Source organism: Mustela erminea, chromosome 16 (assembly GCF_009829155.1).
Source record: "Mustela erminea isolate mMusErm1 chromosome 16, mMusErm1.Pri, whole genome shotgun sequence".
Classification (NCBI taxonomy): domain Eukaryota; kingdom Metazoa; phylum Chordata; class Mammalia; order Carnivora; family Mustelidae; genus Mustela; species Mustela erminea.
In genome coordinates, this window is record NC_045629.1 from 19,475,962 (window position 1) to 19,492,783 (window position 16,822).

The 16,822-nt window shown below is 38.9% G+C and overlaps 1 protein-coding gene across 1 annotated transcript in view; it reads right to left on the reverse strand.

Moving 5' to 3' along the window:
- Window positions 1-16,822, reverse strand: part of CPA6 (carboxypeptidase A6) — a 357,356-nt gene that overhangs the window by 172,852 nt on the left and 167,682 nt on the right. The window contains exon 2 of the mRNA XM_032315817.1: window positions 14,988-15,063. Within this exon, the coding sequence (XP_032171708.1) occupies window positions 14,988-15,063 (76 nt within the window). The remainder of the gene's footprint in view (window positions 1-14,987; window positions 15,064-16,822) is intronic.

A 16,822-nucleotide genomic window follows, 5' to 3' on the forward strand; every position in this document is an offset into this window, starting at 1 on the left:
AAATAATGTAATAAACACACCTCTCACACACACACATACACATGCCCCCATATACACAGCCTACTCAACCAGCTTCTCATAAAGATAGCAAGTAATTTGGAATTTTCAAGTTTTCCCACCACTAAAGCACACACATATTAATACCACACACAGGAAAAAAAAAAAGATTCTGCTATAGAAATAGTTAATGGTTGGCATCATCACAAATTTCTAGTTTATATTTAGTTTCCCCAAATCACATCTTTAGTGTGGCTTGCCATGGCTCCTTGGGTACCTCGGATTTAAGTATTTATACCTTGCCTAAGGACCCATGGCATGGTAGACATTGTATGGGGCAAAGAAAAAGCAATTTTAACAGTTCGTGGGCTAAGTCTCTAATTCAGTTAGAGACTCAAAACCATGAAAATCAGCACGGATCATTTTCAGCTGTCTCCAAATGCTTGGAATGTTTTCTCCATATCTACCCTCTGTACTCCACTGGTTGGTTTTCTCTGCTTCCACTCCACCAGGCTATAAACATCTGAATGTGTATTCTTATGGACACCCCAGGGAATAGAGATGAGAATGACTCTCCCTGCTTTTAAGGAGTTAATTCACAACAACTAGAGCTCAAGCAAGAGGAAAGTAAGTATGTCCGCACAGCACTCTAGCAGGCTGAAACAAACAGAAGAAAAGTCCATGAAGATGACATCTCTAGAGCATCAGGATGGGGGGCTTGACAGGGAAGAGGGGAGGGAGAGATTGAGAAGGCACAGAGGCACAAAGAACAAGTCCAGTGAGGCTGGCACAAGGTCACTCAGGAGAGTCTGAACCTTCTGTTTTATTGAAATTACCTACAACTCTGATTATAACCCTCTCAAATCAATGCTCCCTTCTCATCCATTGATGTCATTTTTTGGCTTAATGGACATTCTCTAGGGACCCTTATTCATAGGTTTGATGAAGAAAAAGATGCTAAATATTATTGGTGAGAGATTAACTTAACTTTTATTGCTCATGTCTCTAATATTCCTCACTTGAAATTAAATCCACTAGTGATTGTATGATTCATAACTTATTTATAAAATTTATTAAAGAATAAATTATTCTAGGCAATATTCTGAGTCTTGTGAAGCTCAACATTCAGTATGTATCATTTATCTTGACCAACCTTGATCAATTGATCTCCTGACCAGTTAGAGCTCTTAGACTCCTGAAAGTAATTAGGCAACCCTAAGATTTAGTTATTCTAAAGTCACTGCTATGTTTTCTTTATAATTGGTAAAGTGTTTCCCCCAGTATTTTTTAAAAAAACATATGATAGATAGGATCTGTGATATGTAGATCGACCTTAGATTTGTTAAAATAGAAATTTTGTAGTCATTGCCAATAGTTCTCTAATCTCTTAACATCATATCCATTATTCAAATTTTCATATTAGAAAAACTTTTTAAGGTTTGTTCTCAGTTATTTAAATATACTAAGATAAAACACATTATTAATCAAGAATAATGAGCAGTTTCTTCTAGACCAACTCTAGCCTGCTGGTGTCTAGCAGATTTGTCCACCTATCAAAGATCACCAGTCCCTGTATTGGGGCCATGTTTTCTCCTGCTAGATTATGTTCCATGCTCTGTACCTTCTCTTTTCTCAAAACCAGAATACTGATTCTTAGATCATAGTCCGTTTTCAAAATGCGACTGAAATGTGAAAGAATAGAATACTAGTGATCAGATAGCCTCAAAGCAAATGCAATTATCAGGAAAAGATCTAAGAAATATATTTGTGGGACCATGGGAATTTTAATCATTTTACGTTTATACAGCTAGAAAAATAAAATGTTAGAAAACAGGAAACTTCTTTAATCAAGCAGTCTTTGTGGCTGTGGCTGATGAATATGCAAAAGCTGCTCTGAATTTTTTTAGGGCAAAGAAAACTGCCGTATAGTCATCTCTAATAGCTGTTTTTAGGTTAAAAGAAAGGAATTGCTTTGTTAATCAAGTGTACCAGAGGCTTAAAAAGATACAGATATTTCTGATTATATAAAAAACCAAAATGACTCCTAAGCAGAATACCTGAGCTCTGATTTTCAAGTTAAAATATTTCTGATAATTAACATTATTGTATTCATTGAATAAGTCAACATCCCAAGGCAAAATCTGAAAGTTACGTGAAGCTCTAACACAAGATGGTGTATCTCAGAGATGGTTCTTTCAAGAAACTTATCGGACTCTTACAGAAATCCTACTTTCTCCATAAAACTTTAGTAATTGAAGAGATGGATAATTTCCCCCAACTCACACCCCTACTATTCCTCAAACCCTTAAGCCCATTGTTCTACAGAAATTCTTTCTACTTATATTTTCATTTTTTTGATCTTCTGAATATTTATTCAGCCCTATTTATGCTCTTGATTAGACTCCAAGTTAGGGTTGTTTTTCTACATTTAGGGAAGTAGATGGATGAATTAATTTCATTTGTTCATTCATTCAAGATTTGTTGAGTGCCTACTACTGCCAGGTGCCAGGGAAACAAAGAAAAGTCAGAAACAGATCCTATCCAAAGAATAATGATAAGTAGTATGTTTTAGGGGGTTCTCTATTCTGCAGTTACTTGTTTACATATTGTGTATTCCTTACTGGATTAAGAACTCACTGGATAATGAACTCTTTCTGGATTTCCCCACTTTACAGATTAGAGACTGGAGGCAAAGAAAAATTAAACTAGGTAATTTGCTGACACTCCTACAACTAGTACATGGAAAAGTCTGAATATGAACCCAGCAAGTACATCTCCAGAGTTCATACTCCTGTTAATCACCATGCTAGCTGTTTCCCACATTTGACCTGTACAAGGCTCACATAAATATCTAATAAATGCATTCGGATTGTGATAGTCAATTCCCATAGGTCATTGATACTCATTTACATGCTGATGCCCTTCTATCAGTCATCAGGGGAGAACTCAATTCCCTAAAAATGGTGTGGTCCAGGTTTCATTCTCACCAACAATGACCTCTAAAACCCAGTAAGGCAGCAGCAATCATTCCACATTTATGCAGTTAGAAAAAATTATGGTAGAAAATAGGAAACTCCTTTAATCAAGTGCAGCCTTGTTGACTGATGAATATGCAAAGGCTGCTCTAAGTTCATGGGTCCAAGAAATGCCACCAAAGTAAAGTCCATATACTTGATAGAAAACCTGTGTATCACCATGAAACCCCCTCCCTGTCCCTGAAAAAAGAACTTCCTCTATTCCTGTATCTTTGATCATGTGGTAAAGCCCTTTAAAGTGGAAATGGTGAGAAATTCACATTTGACAAAGCACAAACCATACACTCAAACCTTGTTACTTTTTCCATGTGAAATCATGAGAACAAATGCAAAGGGCGATCTGTAAGGACAGGAAAAAAAAGGGAAACCTAAGGGTTGGGTCAAGGAGTAATGGTCTAAGTCTCAGTTGGGCTATGTTCCTGGGGACCTGACTGTGCACATAATCATTTTAGCACTAGCTGGAGTCACTCTTCTCTTCCATCAATGCCTCTGTATTCACCATACACATACACAATTCAGAGATCCATTAAGTCTCAGATCTGCAAGAAACTCATTTTAGTGGGGATGAAATGGAGGAGAAAAGTACTGTAAGTGTAAAGTGACATAAATGCTAAGATATAACATTCCATAGAATTTGCTGAGGGTCAAAGAATTCAGGGAGAAGTGGATGCTTTTTAAATTTTTCTTAAAGATTTTATTTATTTATTTGTTTGTTTGTTAGAGAGAGAGAGAGTGGAGAACACAAGCAGGCAGAGAGGCAGGCAGAAGCAGAGAGAGAAGCAGGCTCCCCACTGAGCAAGGAGCCGGATGCGGGACTCGATCCCAGGACCCTGGGATCATGACCCGAGCCGAAGGCAGCGGCTTAACCAACTGAGCCACCCGGGCGTCCCAGAAGTGGATGCTTTAACTTAATCTTTAAAAGGTAGTTGCCGGGCGCCTGGGTGGCTCAGTGGATTAAGCCGCTGCCTTCGGCTCAGGTCATGATCTCAGGGTCTTGGGATCAAGTCCCGCATCGGGCTCTCTGCTCGGCGGGGAGCCTGCTTCCCTCTCTCTCTCTCTCTGCCTGCCTCTCCATCTACTTGTGATTTCTCTCTGTCAAATAAATAAATAAATAAAATCTTAAAAAAAAAAAAAGAATCTGTTTATTAATAATAAAAAAAAAAAGGTAGTTGCCAAGTGGACTAAGAAAAGAAGAACATTCCAGAGAAGAGGAATGGCTTGAGAAAAGGCACTTATGAGAGTTTACACAGTCAGTTTAGTGTGGCTAGGGTAATAAACACTGAGCCAAGAATAGTGATGGAGCTGAGAAATGTTTGAGAGACAGGTTGGGTATGGTTTTGAATGGCCCCATGGGTCATGGCAAAGAGTTTGAAGTCTATACCCCAGGCCAGTGATTTATTTCCCTGGCTACATATGGAATTTCACCTAGAGAGGTTTTAAAAATATACTAATAACCAACTTCACCTGAGGGATCTAGTCAAGCTCTGGCAGTGTGGCCAAGTATAATCTTCCTAAGTGATTTGATGAGCAATCAGGGATGGGAATTACTGTTGTTGACAATGGAGACACTTAAAAGGTTTTAAGTAAAGATGTAACATGATCAATTTTTTTTATTTCAAAAAGATCACCTTGGCTACAGTATGGAGAATAATAGGAGTCATATAAGAGGTGACATAAAAGCAACTTGGGAAACCGGTGTGATTCAAATGGAAGATGATCGGGCCAGGACTGTAGCAGTGAGAAAGCAGAGAAGTGAGTTGTTGCCAGCTTCCACCTTGGAGCTGACAACAGACTAGAATGGATATGTGGGTGAAGAAGGATGGGGTGGATTACAAAAATGACCTCAGGTTCTTCCCATGTTTTCACAACTTGCAATCATCCCATGCATCCCTTAAATCTGGGCTAGCCCTGTGACTTCCTTTGGCTGGTAGAAAGTGGTGGAAGTGTTGTAATTGGAGTTTCAAACTTTGATTCTAGGAACTTTGTCAGTTTTCTCTTAGTCTTGGATCCTTGTGATCCCTGAGTCAATAAACCCAGGCAGCGAGCTAAATGATGAGAGACACACGGTCTAATTGTCCTGTCATCCCAGCTCACTGCCTGCCAGCCACTAGAAATGAGTGAGGCAATGACAGGTGGTGGCAGACTCATGAACAATCCTTGCTACGATAATCTTCTATGGGAGACTATGCTGGATCTGACTTCTTAAATTGTCCAGTCATAAGAACTTCAATTATGGCAGTTAGTATCACCCATTAAGAGTGACTACTTTAAAGTTTAAAAGCTAGTCTCAGTAAACCACAAGTGTTGGAGAGGATGTGGAGAAAGGGGAGCCCTCTTACACTGTTGATGGGAATGCAAGTTGGTACAGCCACTTTGGAAAACAGTGTGGAGATTCCTTAAGAAATTAAACATAGAGCTACCTTATGCAATTGCTCTACTGGGTGATTACCCCAAAGAAACTGATGTAATGAAAATAAGGGCCATCTGTACCCCAATGTTCATCGCAGCAATGGCCACAGTCACCAAACTGTGGAAAGAACCAAGATGCCCTTCAACAGATGAATGGATAAAGAAGATATGGTCCATTCTTCTACATATAGCTGTCCAGTTTTCTCAGCACCTTTATTGAAGAGACTGTCTTTTTTCCACTGTATATTTTTTCCTGTTTTGTCGTAGATTATTTGACCATAGAGTTGAGGGTCCATATCTGGGCTCTCTACTCTGTTCCACTGGTCTATGTGTCTGGTTTTATGCCAGTACCATGCTGTCTTGGTGATCACAGCTTTGTAGTAAAGCTTGAAATCAGGTAACATGATTGCCCCCAGTTTTATTTTTGTTTTTCAACATTTCCTTAGCGATTCGGGGTCTCTTCTGATTCCATACAAATTTTAGGATTATTTGCTCCAGCTCTTTGAAGAATACCAGTGGAATTTTGATCAGAATGGCATTAAAAGTATAGATTGCTCTAGGCTGTATAGACATTTTAACAATGTTTATTCTTCTGATCCAAGAGCATGGAATGGTCTTCCATCTTTTTGTGTCTTCTTCAATTTCTTTCATGAGTGTTCTGTAGTTCCTTGAGTACAGATCCTTTACCTCTTTGGTTAGGTTTATTCCCAAGTATCTTATGGTTCTTGGTGCTATAGTAAATGGAATTGATTCTCTAATTTCCCTTTCTGTATTTTCATTGTTAGTGTTTAAGAAAGCCACTGATTTCTGTACATTGACTTTGTATCCTGCCATGTTGCTGAATTGCTGTATGAGTTCTAGTAGTTTAGGGGTGGAGTCTTTTGGGTTTTTCCATATAAAGAATCATGTCATCTGTGAAGAGAGAGAGTTTGACTTCTTCATTACCAATTTGGATACCTTTTATTTCCCTTTGATGTCTGATTGCTGTTGCTAGGACTTCTAATACTATGTTGAACAAGAGTGGTGAGAGTGGGCATCCTTGTCATGTTCCTGATCTCAACGGGAAGGATGCAAGCTTTTTCCCATTGAGGATGAAATTTGCTGTGGGTCTTTCATAGATAGATTTGATGAAATTCAGGAATATTCCCTCTATCCCTATACTTTGAAGCGTTTTAATCAGGAACGGATGCTGGATTTTGTCAAATGCTTTTTCTGCATTGATTGAGAGGACCATGTAGTTCTTCTCTTATTAATTTGTTCTATCACATTGATTGATTTGCGAATGTTGAACCATCCTTGTAGCCCAGGGATGAATCCCACCTGGTCATGGTGGGTAATCTTTTTAATGTGCTCTTGGATCCTGTTTGCTAGGATCTTGTTGAGAATCTTAGCATCCATATTCATCAGTGATATTGGTCTGAAATTCTCCTTTTTGGTAGGGTCTTTGCCTGGTTTGGGGATCAGGGTAATGCTAGCTTCATAGAAAGAGTCTGGAAATTTTCCTTCTGCTTCAATCTCGACCATTCTCTTACACCGTACACAAAGATAAACTCAAAATGGATAAAAGACCTCAATGTGAGACAGGAATCCATCAGAATCCTAGAGGAGAACATAGGCAGTAACCTCTTTGATATCAGCCACAGCAACTTCTTTCAAGATATATCTCCAAAGGCAAAGGAAACAAAAGTGAAAATGAACTTTTAGGAATTCATCAAAATCAAAAGCTTCTGCACAGCACAGGAAACAGTCAACAAAACAAAGAGGCAACCCACGGAATGGGAGAAGATATTTGCAAATGACAGTACAGACAAAAGGTTGATATCCAGGATCTATAAAGAACTCCTCAAACTCAACACACACAAAACAGATAATCATATTAAAAAAATGGGCAGAAGTTATGAACAGACAGTTCTCCAATGAAGACATACAAATGGCTATCAGACACATGAATAAATGCTCATCATCACTAGCCATCAGGGAGATTCAAATTAAAACCACATTGAGATATCACCTTACACCAGTTAGAATGGCCAAAATTAACAAAACAGGAAACAACATGTGTTGGAGAGGAGGTGGAGAAAGGGGAACCCTCTTATACTGTTGGGGGGAATGCAAGTTGGTACAGCCACTTGGGAGAACAGTGTGGAGATTCCTCAAGAAATTAAAAATAGAACTTCCCTATGACCCTACCATTGTACTCCTGGGTATTTATCCAAGATACAGATGTAGTGAAAAGAAGGGCCATCTGCACCCCAATGTTTATGGCAGCACTAGCCACAGTGACAAAACTGTAGAAAGAACCAAGATGCCTTTCAAAGGACGAATGGATAAGGAAGATGTGGTCCATATACACTATGGAGTACTATGCCTCCATCAGAAAGGATGAATACCCAACTTTTGTAGCAACATGGACGGGACAGGAATGGATTATGCTGAGTGAAATAAGCCAAGCAGAGAGAGTCAATTATCATATGGTTTCACTTATTTGTGGAGCATAACAAATAAGATGGAGGACAAGGGAAGTTAGAGAGGAGAAGGGAGTTGGGGGAAATTGGAAGGGGAGGTGAACCACAAGAGACTATGGACTCTGAAAATCAATCTGGGGGGTTTGAAGGGGTGGGGCTGGGAGGTTGGGGGAACCAGGTGGTGGGTATTGGAGAGGGCATAGGTTGCATAGAGTACTGGGTGTGGAGCAAAAACAATGAATACTGTTATGCTGAAAATAAATTAAGAAAAAAAAAAGAAGATATGGTCCATATATACAATGGAGTATTATGCCTCCATCAGAAAGGATGGATAGCCAACTTTTGTATCAACATGGACAGGACTGGAAGATATTATGCTGAGTGAAATAAGTCAAGCAGAGAGAGTCAATTATCATTTGGTTTCACTTACTTGTGGAGCATAAGGAATAACACAGAGGACATTGGGAGAAGGAGAGGAGAAGTGAGTTGGGAGAAATGAACCATGAGAGACTATGGACTCTGAGAAACAAATTTAGGGTTTTGGAGGGGAGAGGGAGTGGGAGATTGGATGAGCCTGGTGGTGGGTGTTAAGGAGGGGACATATTGCATGGAACACTGGGTGAGATGTATAAATAATTTTGGGACACACACAAAATAAAATTAAATTAATTAAAAAAAATAAAGGCTAGTCTCAAACTAGGTTGTTTAAACAATAAAACTGGAAAGTCATACAAACCAAAGAAACATAGTCAACCCAAAAATACTATGGCATTGGCCCATTGTCATGTTGTTTACCCAGTTGAGTAAATAAACAATCATTAAGGTAATCAATCATCATGATAATGCTATAGGTTTTGTTTGTTTGTTTGTTTTTTACTTTTGAAGGAATGTTTTTAATGTATTCCTGTTTTTTCCACATATTGCATTGTTTCTTTTAATGTTTTGTTATTGAGTTTACTAATTACCAATAGTCACACAGAGAAAACTATATGCCACATCTGAAATTTATGTTCCTGAAACTTAATCCAGAACTGCATTTGGACATCTGCCTGGATTATGAGAAACATTTTCTCTCCTTCAAAAATCATGCAAAAAAGAGAAAGAGAAAAGTAATGTTGCTTTATTATTTTACGAAGACTTCAACAAAAAAGGAAATGCTATTTCCTATCCCAAACATACTGACAGATTTAAATTTTGGTTTCTTCACTTTTATCTTTCAATATCATTTATAAGACTCCTCTGTGTTCAGGTAGCTCACCAACTCACTGGCTGTTGAAGCCTATCTCATTAGATTTTATTGCTTAATTACCACAAATTTAGCCTCTCTGTTTTATTATTTCACCATTTCCCTGGGAGTGTTTTTTTTGTTCAGTGTGCCAAAGGGCAGAAATCAAGGTGTCAGCTCAGACTGTGGTCTCATTTGGGACTCAGGATCTTTGTACATTCTCCCCAGTGCTGATGAAATTTGTTTCTTTGAGGCTATAGACTGAGGTCTGTCCCTGCTTTCCCTCTAGTCATCTGGGAACAGCTCTCAGCAACGAGAGCCCCCTGCAATTTCTTGCTACATGGCAGTTCTCAGCGGGGATGTTTCATTTCCTCCCAGGGCAGCAAGGGTGCATTTCTCTGATTTCCTCTTTTGCAACCAGCTAGAGAAAACATTATTTCTTTTAGGTCAGGTTAGGTCAGGCCCACCCGGACAATCTCCCTGTTAAAATGTCAAATGAGTTGTGACCTTCCTTACTTCCTTACATCCGCAAAATGCTTTTACAATAGGACCTAGGTTAGTGTTTGACAGGATTCCTGGGAGAAAGGGATCCCTGTGTATATACCAGGGTCAAGAATCCTGAGGGCCATCTCAGAATTCTGTCTACCATAACCATGATTAAGAGATGTAATGGCACCATCAGTTCCTAATGAAGATGGGAACAAATGACTCCAATAGCATGAATCTATCACCCATCTTCTTTCTCACAAGTTTCCCAATCAATAAACTGTCCAGTTGGATGTTAGACCTTTTAAAGGTGCAGGGACCCCAAGTATTTCAAAGCTCCTGTAGATTCAAGTGTATGATCTGTGTGAGTACCAAGGATTAGAGAACAGCCAGCTTCATCACAGTACTGAGGAGGGAGGGTCACACATGGGAAAGGCAGCTGTGAATATCACATACAAGAGAAAGAGAAGGGATGGTGCAGTTTTCCCCCATGGAATTTCATAATTCTTGACATCCCACTCAGTGGTACTTGACAAACCCAACTAATTTTTGAGGCTGTGTTTTAGTTTGAAAAATGTCAGACTTTTGGATACAGGACAGTTTTTAACCTGATAGCTCTCTGAATGAGAAAACTAGAAACAGAAACATCATTAATTTTTCTTTTAACAGAATCTGTAAATTCTACATAGAATTTTGTGATCTTACATAAAGCATCTGTATTACTTCAGAGCACAAAAAATTTGTGAAGAAATGAAGGCAGAGTGCGGTGTTCAGACCCTAATTTTACTCACCTGCAAAATGTCTCCCTTCCATCATAACTTTATTTAAATCATGGCTATGCTTTTAATTAACAATTTAATTGGTTGGTGCTTTCTCAATCCATTTCTCTGGAGGCATGGTTTTCTGTTTAACTTTCTTGTTTTAATTCTTCAGCAAAACCATAAAATTTAATTAGGAAAGTAACCAGCTTTGTAACAGTGGTTCTAGGTCTAATTATCTATGCTGTGACCATACCGTCTCTGATTTCACTCAACAATGCATAGACATTTTGCATTTGTTCCTGTTTCAGAGAAGACATTGTGAATTTAGAGCCAAAGCACGTATCCCACTCACTTTTCGCTTTTCTGAAGATGCTTAGTTATAGCCAAATGAGTCAGAAAAATTAAAGTATCCATATATGCTAAGTATCCATATAAACTAAGAGCCATTAAAAGACCAGGATGAAGGGTTGTTACCATGTGTATGATTTTCCTATTGCTTTTCTATTTCTGTCATATTTCTGTTGCTTTTCTATCACTACAGAGAAAATTACCACAAACTGAGCAGACATTTACCATCTCAAAGTTCTGAGGGGCACAAGTCCAGGCACAGTTGCCTTGATTTTCTCTTCAGGGTCTCACTGAGCTAAAAGCAAGACACCAGCTGGGCTATGATTTCATTTGGACCTCAGGGTCATTTTTCAAGCTCAGATGGTTGTGGCAGAATTCAATTTCTTATAATTGTAGAGCTGACATCCCCATATCCTTGCTGCTTATCAGCTGAGGGTGGCTCTCACCTCCTCAAGCCCAACAGGATGTCTTATCACATGGCTCCTATGGAGAGTTCACAACGTGCAGTTTGATTCTTCTTTGACTGCCAGAAGGAGCACTTCTTTGACTCCTTTCTCTTGTCAACAGCTGGAGGAAATACTTTTTTTTTTTTTTTTAAAGATTTATTTATTTTAGAGAAAGAGAGAAGGAACGAAGGGAGTGAGAATCCCAAGCAGACTCCCTGATGAGTGTGGAGCCCAGTGCAGGGGTAGATCTCATGATCATGACCTGAGCCAAAATCAAGAGTCAGACGCTTGATGACTAGGCCACTCAGGCAACCCGGAAATGTTCTGTTTTTCAGTTTTGTTTTGTTTTATGGTTTTTTTAGGACTTTATTTATTTACTTGACAGAGATCACAAGTAGTCAGAGAGGCAGGCAGCAAGAAAGAGGGGGAAGCAGGCTCCCTGCTGAGCAGAGAGCCTGATGTGGGGCTCAATCCCAGGACCCTGAGATCTGACCTGAGTGGAAGGCAGAGGCTTAACCCATTGACCTACCCAGGCAACCCAATGCTCTGCTTTTAAATGGTTCATCTGATCAGGTGAGGCCCACCCCAGATTATCTCCCTTCTGTCACATAATGTAATCTATCAAGGAAATGACTATTCTATCATATTCATAGGCCCTGACCAGACTCAAAGACAGATTATGCAGGGTGTATACACCAGGGGGCAGAAATTTTGATGCCATCTTAGAATTCTGTCTACCACACTGTGCTTTAGGGAAAGGGCGCAACTAAAAGCTCCCTTTCCCTGGCAGGCAGTGCATGGGGTGTGCAAAGGAGCTGTTAACAACAGTGCCAATTCGATCTCATCAGCTCCACAGGGCTTAAGATGATAGACAGTCATCTTCTTTCTTCTCTGCAGGCTGCTTTCTCTGCCTGGCCAGAATCACTGCTTTCAGTGGTACATGTGGATCACTCGATGAAATCATTTGAATTTAAAATGACATCCAGTTAACATGATGCTTTCAGACAGAAATGTATTTAAGCTCAGTGCTTCAAATTTCAACCCAATAACACTATTTCTTTGGTAAAAAGAAATGAAGAAACATGCAGAAAAATTAACATAGCAGGCCTGAAACTCCTGTTCTTAAAAAGCCCTACTTGCAAGTGTGGCCATTAGCTGCCATCTGGAAACTAAGCGTGAGAGGATCCTTCCTGAAATCTGAGAAGGGTGGTTCCACTGCACACCTAAACTGTGCAAACAAGATAGCTCATGCTGAACACCTGCTTTCCCCTGGAGAATCTGGAATTTTAGTATGTGCTTGGTAGAGGGGGCCTACATGATTAGGCCCCAGTAAAAACCCTGGGCACTAAGTCTATAATGAACTTCCCTGGCGTTATCATGACTCCTTGTTGGGACCATCCTGTGGTAATTCCACAGGAAAACAGTTCTTGGAAGCCTGTGCCTGGTTTCTCCTGGACTTCATGTCATTGGTTTTTCTCATTGCTGGTTTCGCTTTGTATCTGTTTGCTATTATAAATCAAAACTGTGAGTAGGATTTTCGGCTGAATTGTGAGTCTTGCAAATCTCAAAACCTGGAGGTGGTATTGGTGACTCAAGGAATAAAGTAAATGAGAACATGACAATGTACACATGGAATCTAGGCTCCACTGCCCAGCAAACTTGGCCTTATTCCTCTCCATTGGGAGAATGATCAGAGTAAACAGACTGGAGGCAGAAGGCAGACCTCATGTGGCTTCTAGAGGGTTTGGAGCTGTCTCCAATGGGTGCTCCAATGTCACACTGTGACCCAGGGCAAGTTACTTAAATTCTGTTTCTCCTAATTTCTTCAGCTGTAAAATAGCAATAACTATACCCACCTCATAGAGTGGTTAAAAGGAACCAATTTATAGGAAGCACTCAGAGTGACTCAGAGTGGTGTGAAACCACTAGAACATTGTCAACATTCTGATACTAACCTCCTTGCTTCCCTTCACTCTTCTCCCCTCTTCCTCATCAGTCCCCTTTCCTTGCTTCTCGTAGTAGTCCTCTAAACTCCTTCACATCCAAACCATTTCCTCCCCTCAGATTACTAACTTTCCTCAAGAACTAAATGAAAATATGCAGGATTTTTAAGTGTATACAGAAGTGTGTACAGAAAAGGGCACAATATAATGTATTCTCCTCAGTGTCCACAGTCCCTTCTATGCTCAATGTCATTTTTGTTCCATCTACTATGATTTAGAAGAGTTTTTAAGTAACCCTCCCAGTCTTCACTGATGAAATTTTATTACTTTTGCTAATGGTGAGTACTTATCACATATAGAACTATGCTGTTTTGTTTTTATGACTTTCTAAGATCTACCATGTAAATATGTTTACAAATGGTATGTGTGTTTTAGGGGGAGGGGCATTCTTTCACAAACATTTTTTCCCCAATACTTGGTTAAGCATATTTGTTTCCTGAGATACTGGACTTCATGATATAAAGTAGCTATTTTATTTTTTTCCAACGCTGTATCTAAAAATCAATTTTAATGGAGATGGGAGCTTCTACCTGAAAACTGCTTTGTTTCTTTGCAAATGTTGAGTCCCTGATGGGCTGTATAGATAGTTTCAGATATTGCTGCTGAAAAGACTTTGCTGGGGTTAATGATCATAGGAAAGTTCATGTCAGTATCCTGAAGCAGAGATTCCTTTGAGAAGAAGAGGTTTAGGATTGTATCTGGTACCAGATACAATCACGATTTGGGGTGAGGTCCTCCTGCATTTTGACTTTGGGCCCTTGTATAGAGATGCAAGCTTAAATTGGACAATGTGTATGGCATGTGTAAAAGCTAGGAATGAGGAGAAAGAAAGGAAATGAATAAATTCCAAGTTCCATACTTCATTTATAAGTACATTCAATATTTGAAGGAAAGATGTCAAAGAGAAAAATCAAGCCAACAATAATTACAAAAATCTGATAATTACAAATATCTCCAGAAGCCACTGAGACTATCCCTTCTCTCTTTTCCTCCTAACATCTTCTCTAGGTAGGACTGTCCTACAGATATTTAGGACAAACATTTTTCTATCTCATTTTGGAGTTTAAGGAGGCCTTCTTGGTAATGTTTTGCTAGCCATTAAAAAGAAGCTAAACCACCCATATTTTATGGCTCTGCCTCTGTCCTTTGTAGGCCTAGAAAAGAGCCCATCACTACACCTTTCATCATAAGTTTCTAACTAAAGCTAACACTCAAGTATATGCAGTATTAGGCAGATAAGAAATTCTCTATCTCTAAATCCCACAAAATTCACCCAAGATTGAATAATCAGAGTCCTTCAACCTCTGCCAACAGAATTTTCTTATCAGACCCACTGAAACATACAAAAATTAATTAACTTGAATTTCTTTTCTTTTCCTCAATTCACTTCTGCTTGAATTTAATTAAAACGGAAGTATAGATGATCATCAGGAAAATTTTAAGAAGGAAAAGTGAACTCTGGAAAATTGTAAATGAAATTCACTCATTCATTAAAAACAGCAAAAAACATTTACTGAACTTGTAGGATATTCCTGACACTACCATCACAGCAATGAGAGAAGTGTACAAAAAGTTCTCTCATGAAGCTTACATGCTACTAAGGGAGATGAAAAAATAAATGAAGTCATAAATAGATAATGGATAAGATATATCATCTTTGGAGTAACTTTAACTTATCCTTTAAAAGCTCTTTCAAGTCATTGCTTAGCATTTTTCCCCCTTGGCTAATTAATTCCACTTATTCAACTCCCATCAGCAAAGCCCTGTAAACACTCTAGAGGCTTAAAGGATAAGAGAGTGGAGGCTCCTTACCTTAAGTTGGTGGTATATTTTCTTGAGTGCATTTGCTTCTTCTTCCGTATTGGGAGTAAGTCTAATGACCTTATCACTATAAGATAGGGGGAAAAATGGTGTTATTTACCTTTCAAAAGGAAGGATTTAGTCAGCTTTATATGTTTACCTTTTAAAAAAACTAACTTTGCAGTTAGGAAGAGTAATAGCATAACAATGGGCTGAACCAATACCAGGAATACTTGGACCACCAGGTATTTTAACCAGTTATTTTTATTCTCAGCTCACATTTTTGTTGTTGTTTTATAAGATTCATTTATTTATTTGAGAGAGAGAGAGAAAGGGGGAAGGGAGTAGGGAGAGGGAGAGGATCTCAAGCAGACTTCCTGCTGATCATGGAGCCTGATCTCATGATCCTGAGATCATGACCTGAGCTGAAATCAAGAGTCGGAGGCTTAACTGACTGAGCCACCCAGGAGCCCCACATTGGTCATTTTTCCCCTGCCTTAAGATTATTGGTTTTTCCATCAGTTTTTAAAGATTAAATATTCAAACTTAAGCAGAGAAAGGCCAAAAACACAGGAACAATGGTGACAGGGACAAGGACTTTTATGAAGAGCTGAGAGCAGATACCAAATAAGAAACTTCTGATGATAGGAGTTAACACACTCTTTTTAAAAACTTAATGATTAAGAGGCGCCTGGGTGGCTCATTTGGTTGGGCGACTGCCTTCCGTTCAGGTCATGATCCCAGAGTCCTGGGATTGAGTCCCACATTGGGCTCCCAGGTTCATGGGGAGTCTGCTTCTTTCTCTTATCATCTCCCCTCTCATGTTCTCTCTCTCTCTCAAATAAATGAATAAAATCTTAAAAAAAATAGTGCTGAAAAGGAATGTGACTTTCAATAAGAGACCATATGAAATCTATATACTATGGAAAAGTGCTGGTTCAGATTCTTCCTACACTGAGAACAGTAAAGATAAGCTCATCTCTATTGGCCATCTTATTTCTGTAGTACAGAGCTCCCCAAGTGCATACGGGGCCAGACTGGAGGGCCACCAACAGTTTCATGTGTCCCACAAGATATCAATGGCTATAAAAATTTTTAAATGATAAAAATTTAAATTTTTTTACCGCTTAAAATTGTGCCACAGCTGAAATTATATCTGAACACTCTAAAATTTATTTCAGTAAAGATCTTGGATTGTCTAAGAAGACTGGATGAGTCATGCTATCTGCCAGAGAGTTCTCTATAGTGGTGACTTCCCCCAAAGGTGTGTTAGACAGCAGTTATTATTTGTAGTTATGTCATGATGTGGACAGGTTGGAAAGCAAGCTCTAGTACATACTAAGCAAAACTGGTTCAATGTGTTTTGCATAGAGTATAAGATTAGTATCCTAATATGTTTTACATAGAGTGCAGTTATTAAGTATTTATTAATAGACTGGTATAAAGGAGATCATTGAGGACAATTGGTTTCTAGAGGAAATGTAAGAGTTCCCTGTACTAAATAGAGTGGGACAGGAATATTTTTCATAACCCTCTACAGCATTTTACAATGACTGAAGATAAAATAGATTATTAATACTACACAAAGAAAGACACACACAGAGAGCACCCACAAAAACTCTAGCAGTTCACTCACAACTTATCTCTTCAACCTCAAAGGTATACTGGAGTAAGAATGGAATATGCATACTTTTCCATGGTTTTACTACTTAGATGAATAGCAGTATCCAAGGCTAGATAAGATTAATATGAAAGTCATTGAATCCCAAGGGAGACTTCCAGATTTGTTGTAAATTATTGGTTAAGGCTATGCATTCATTTCCAATCACTTTAGCTTTGTTATTTCA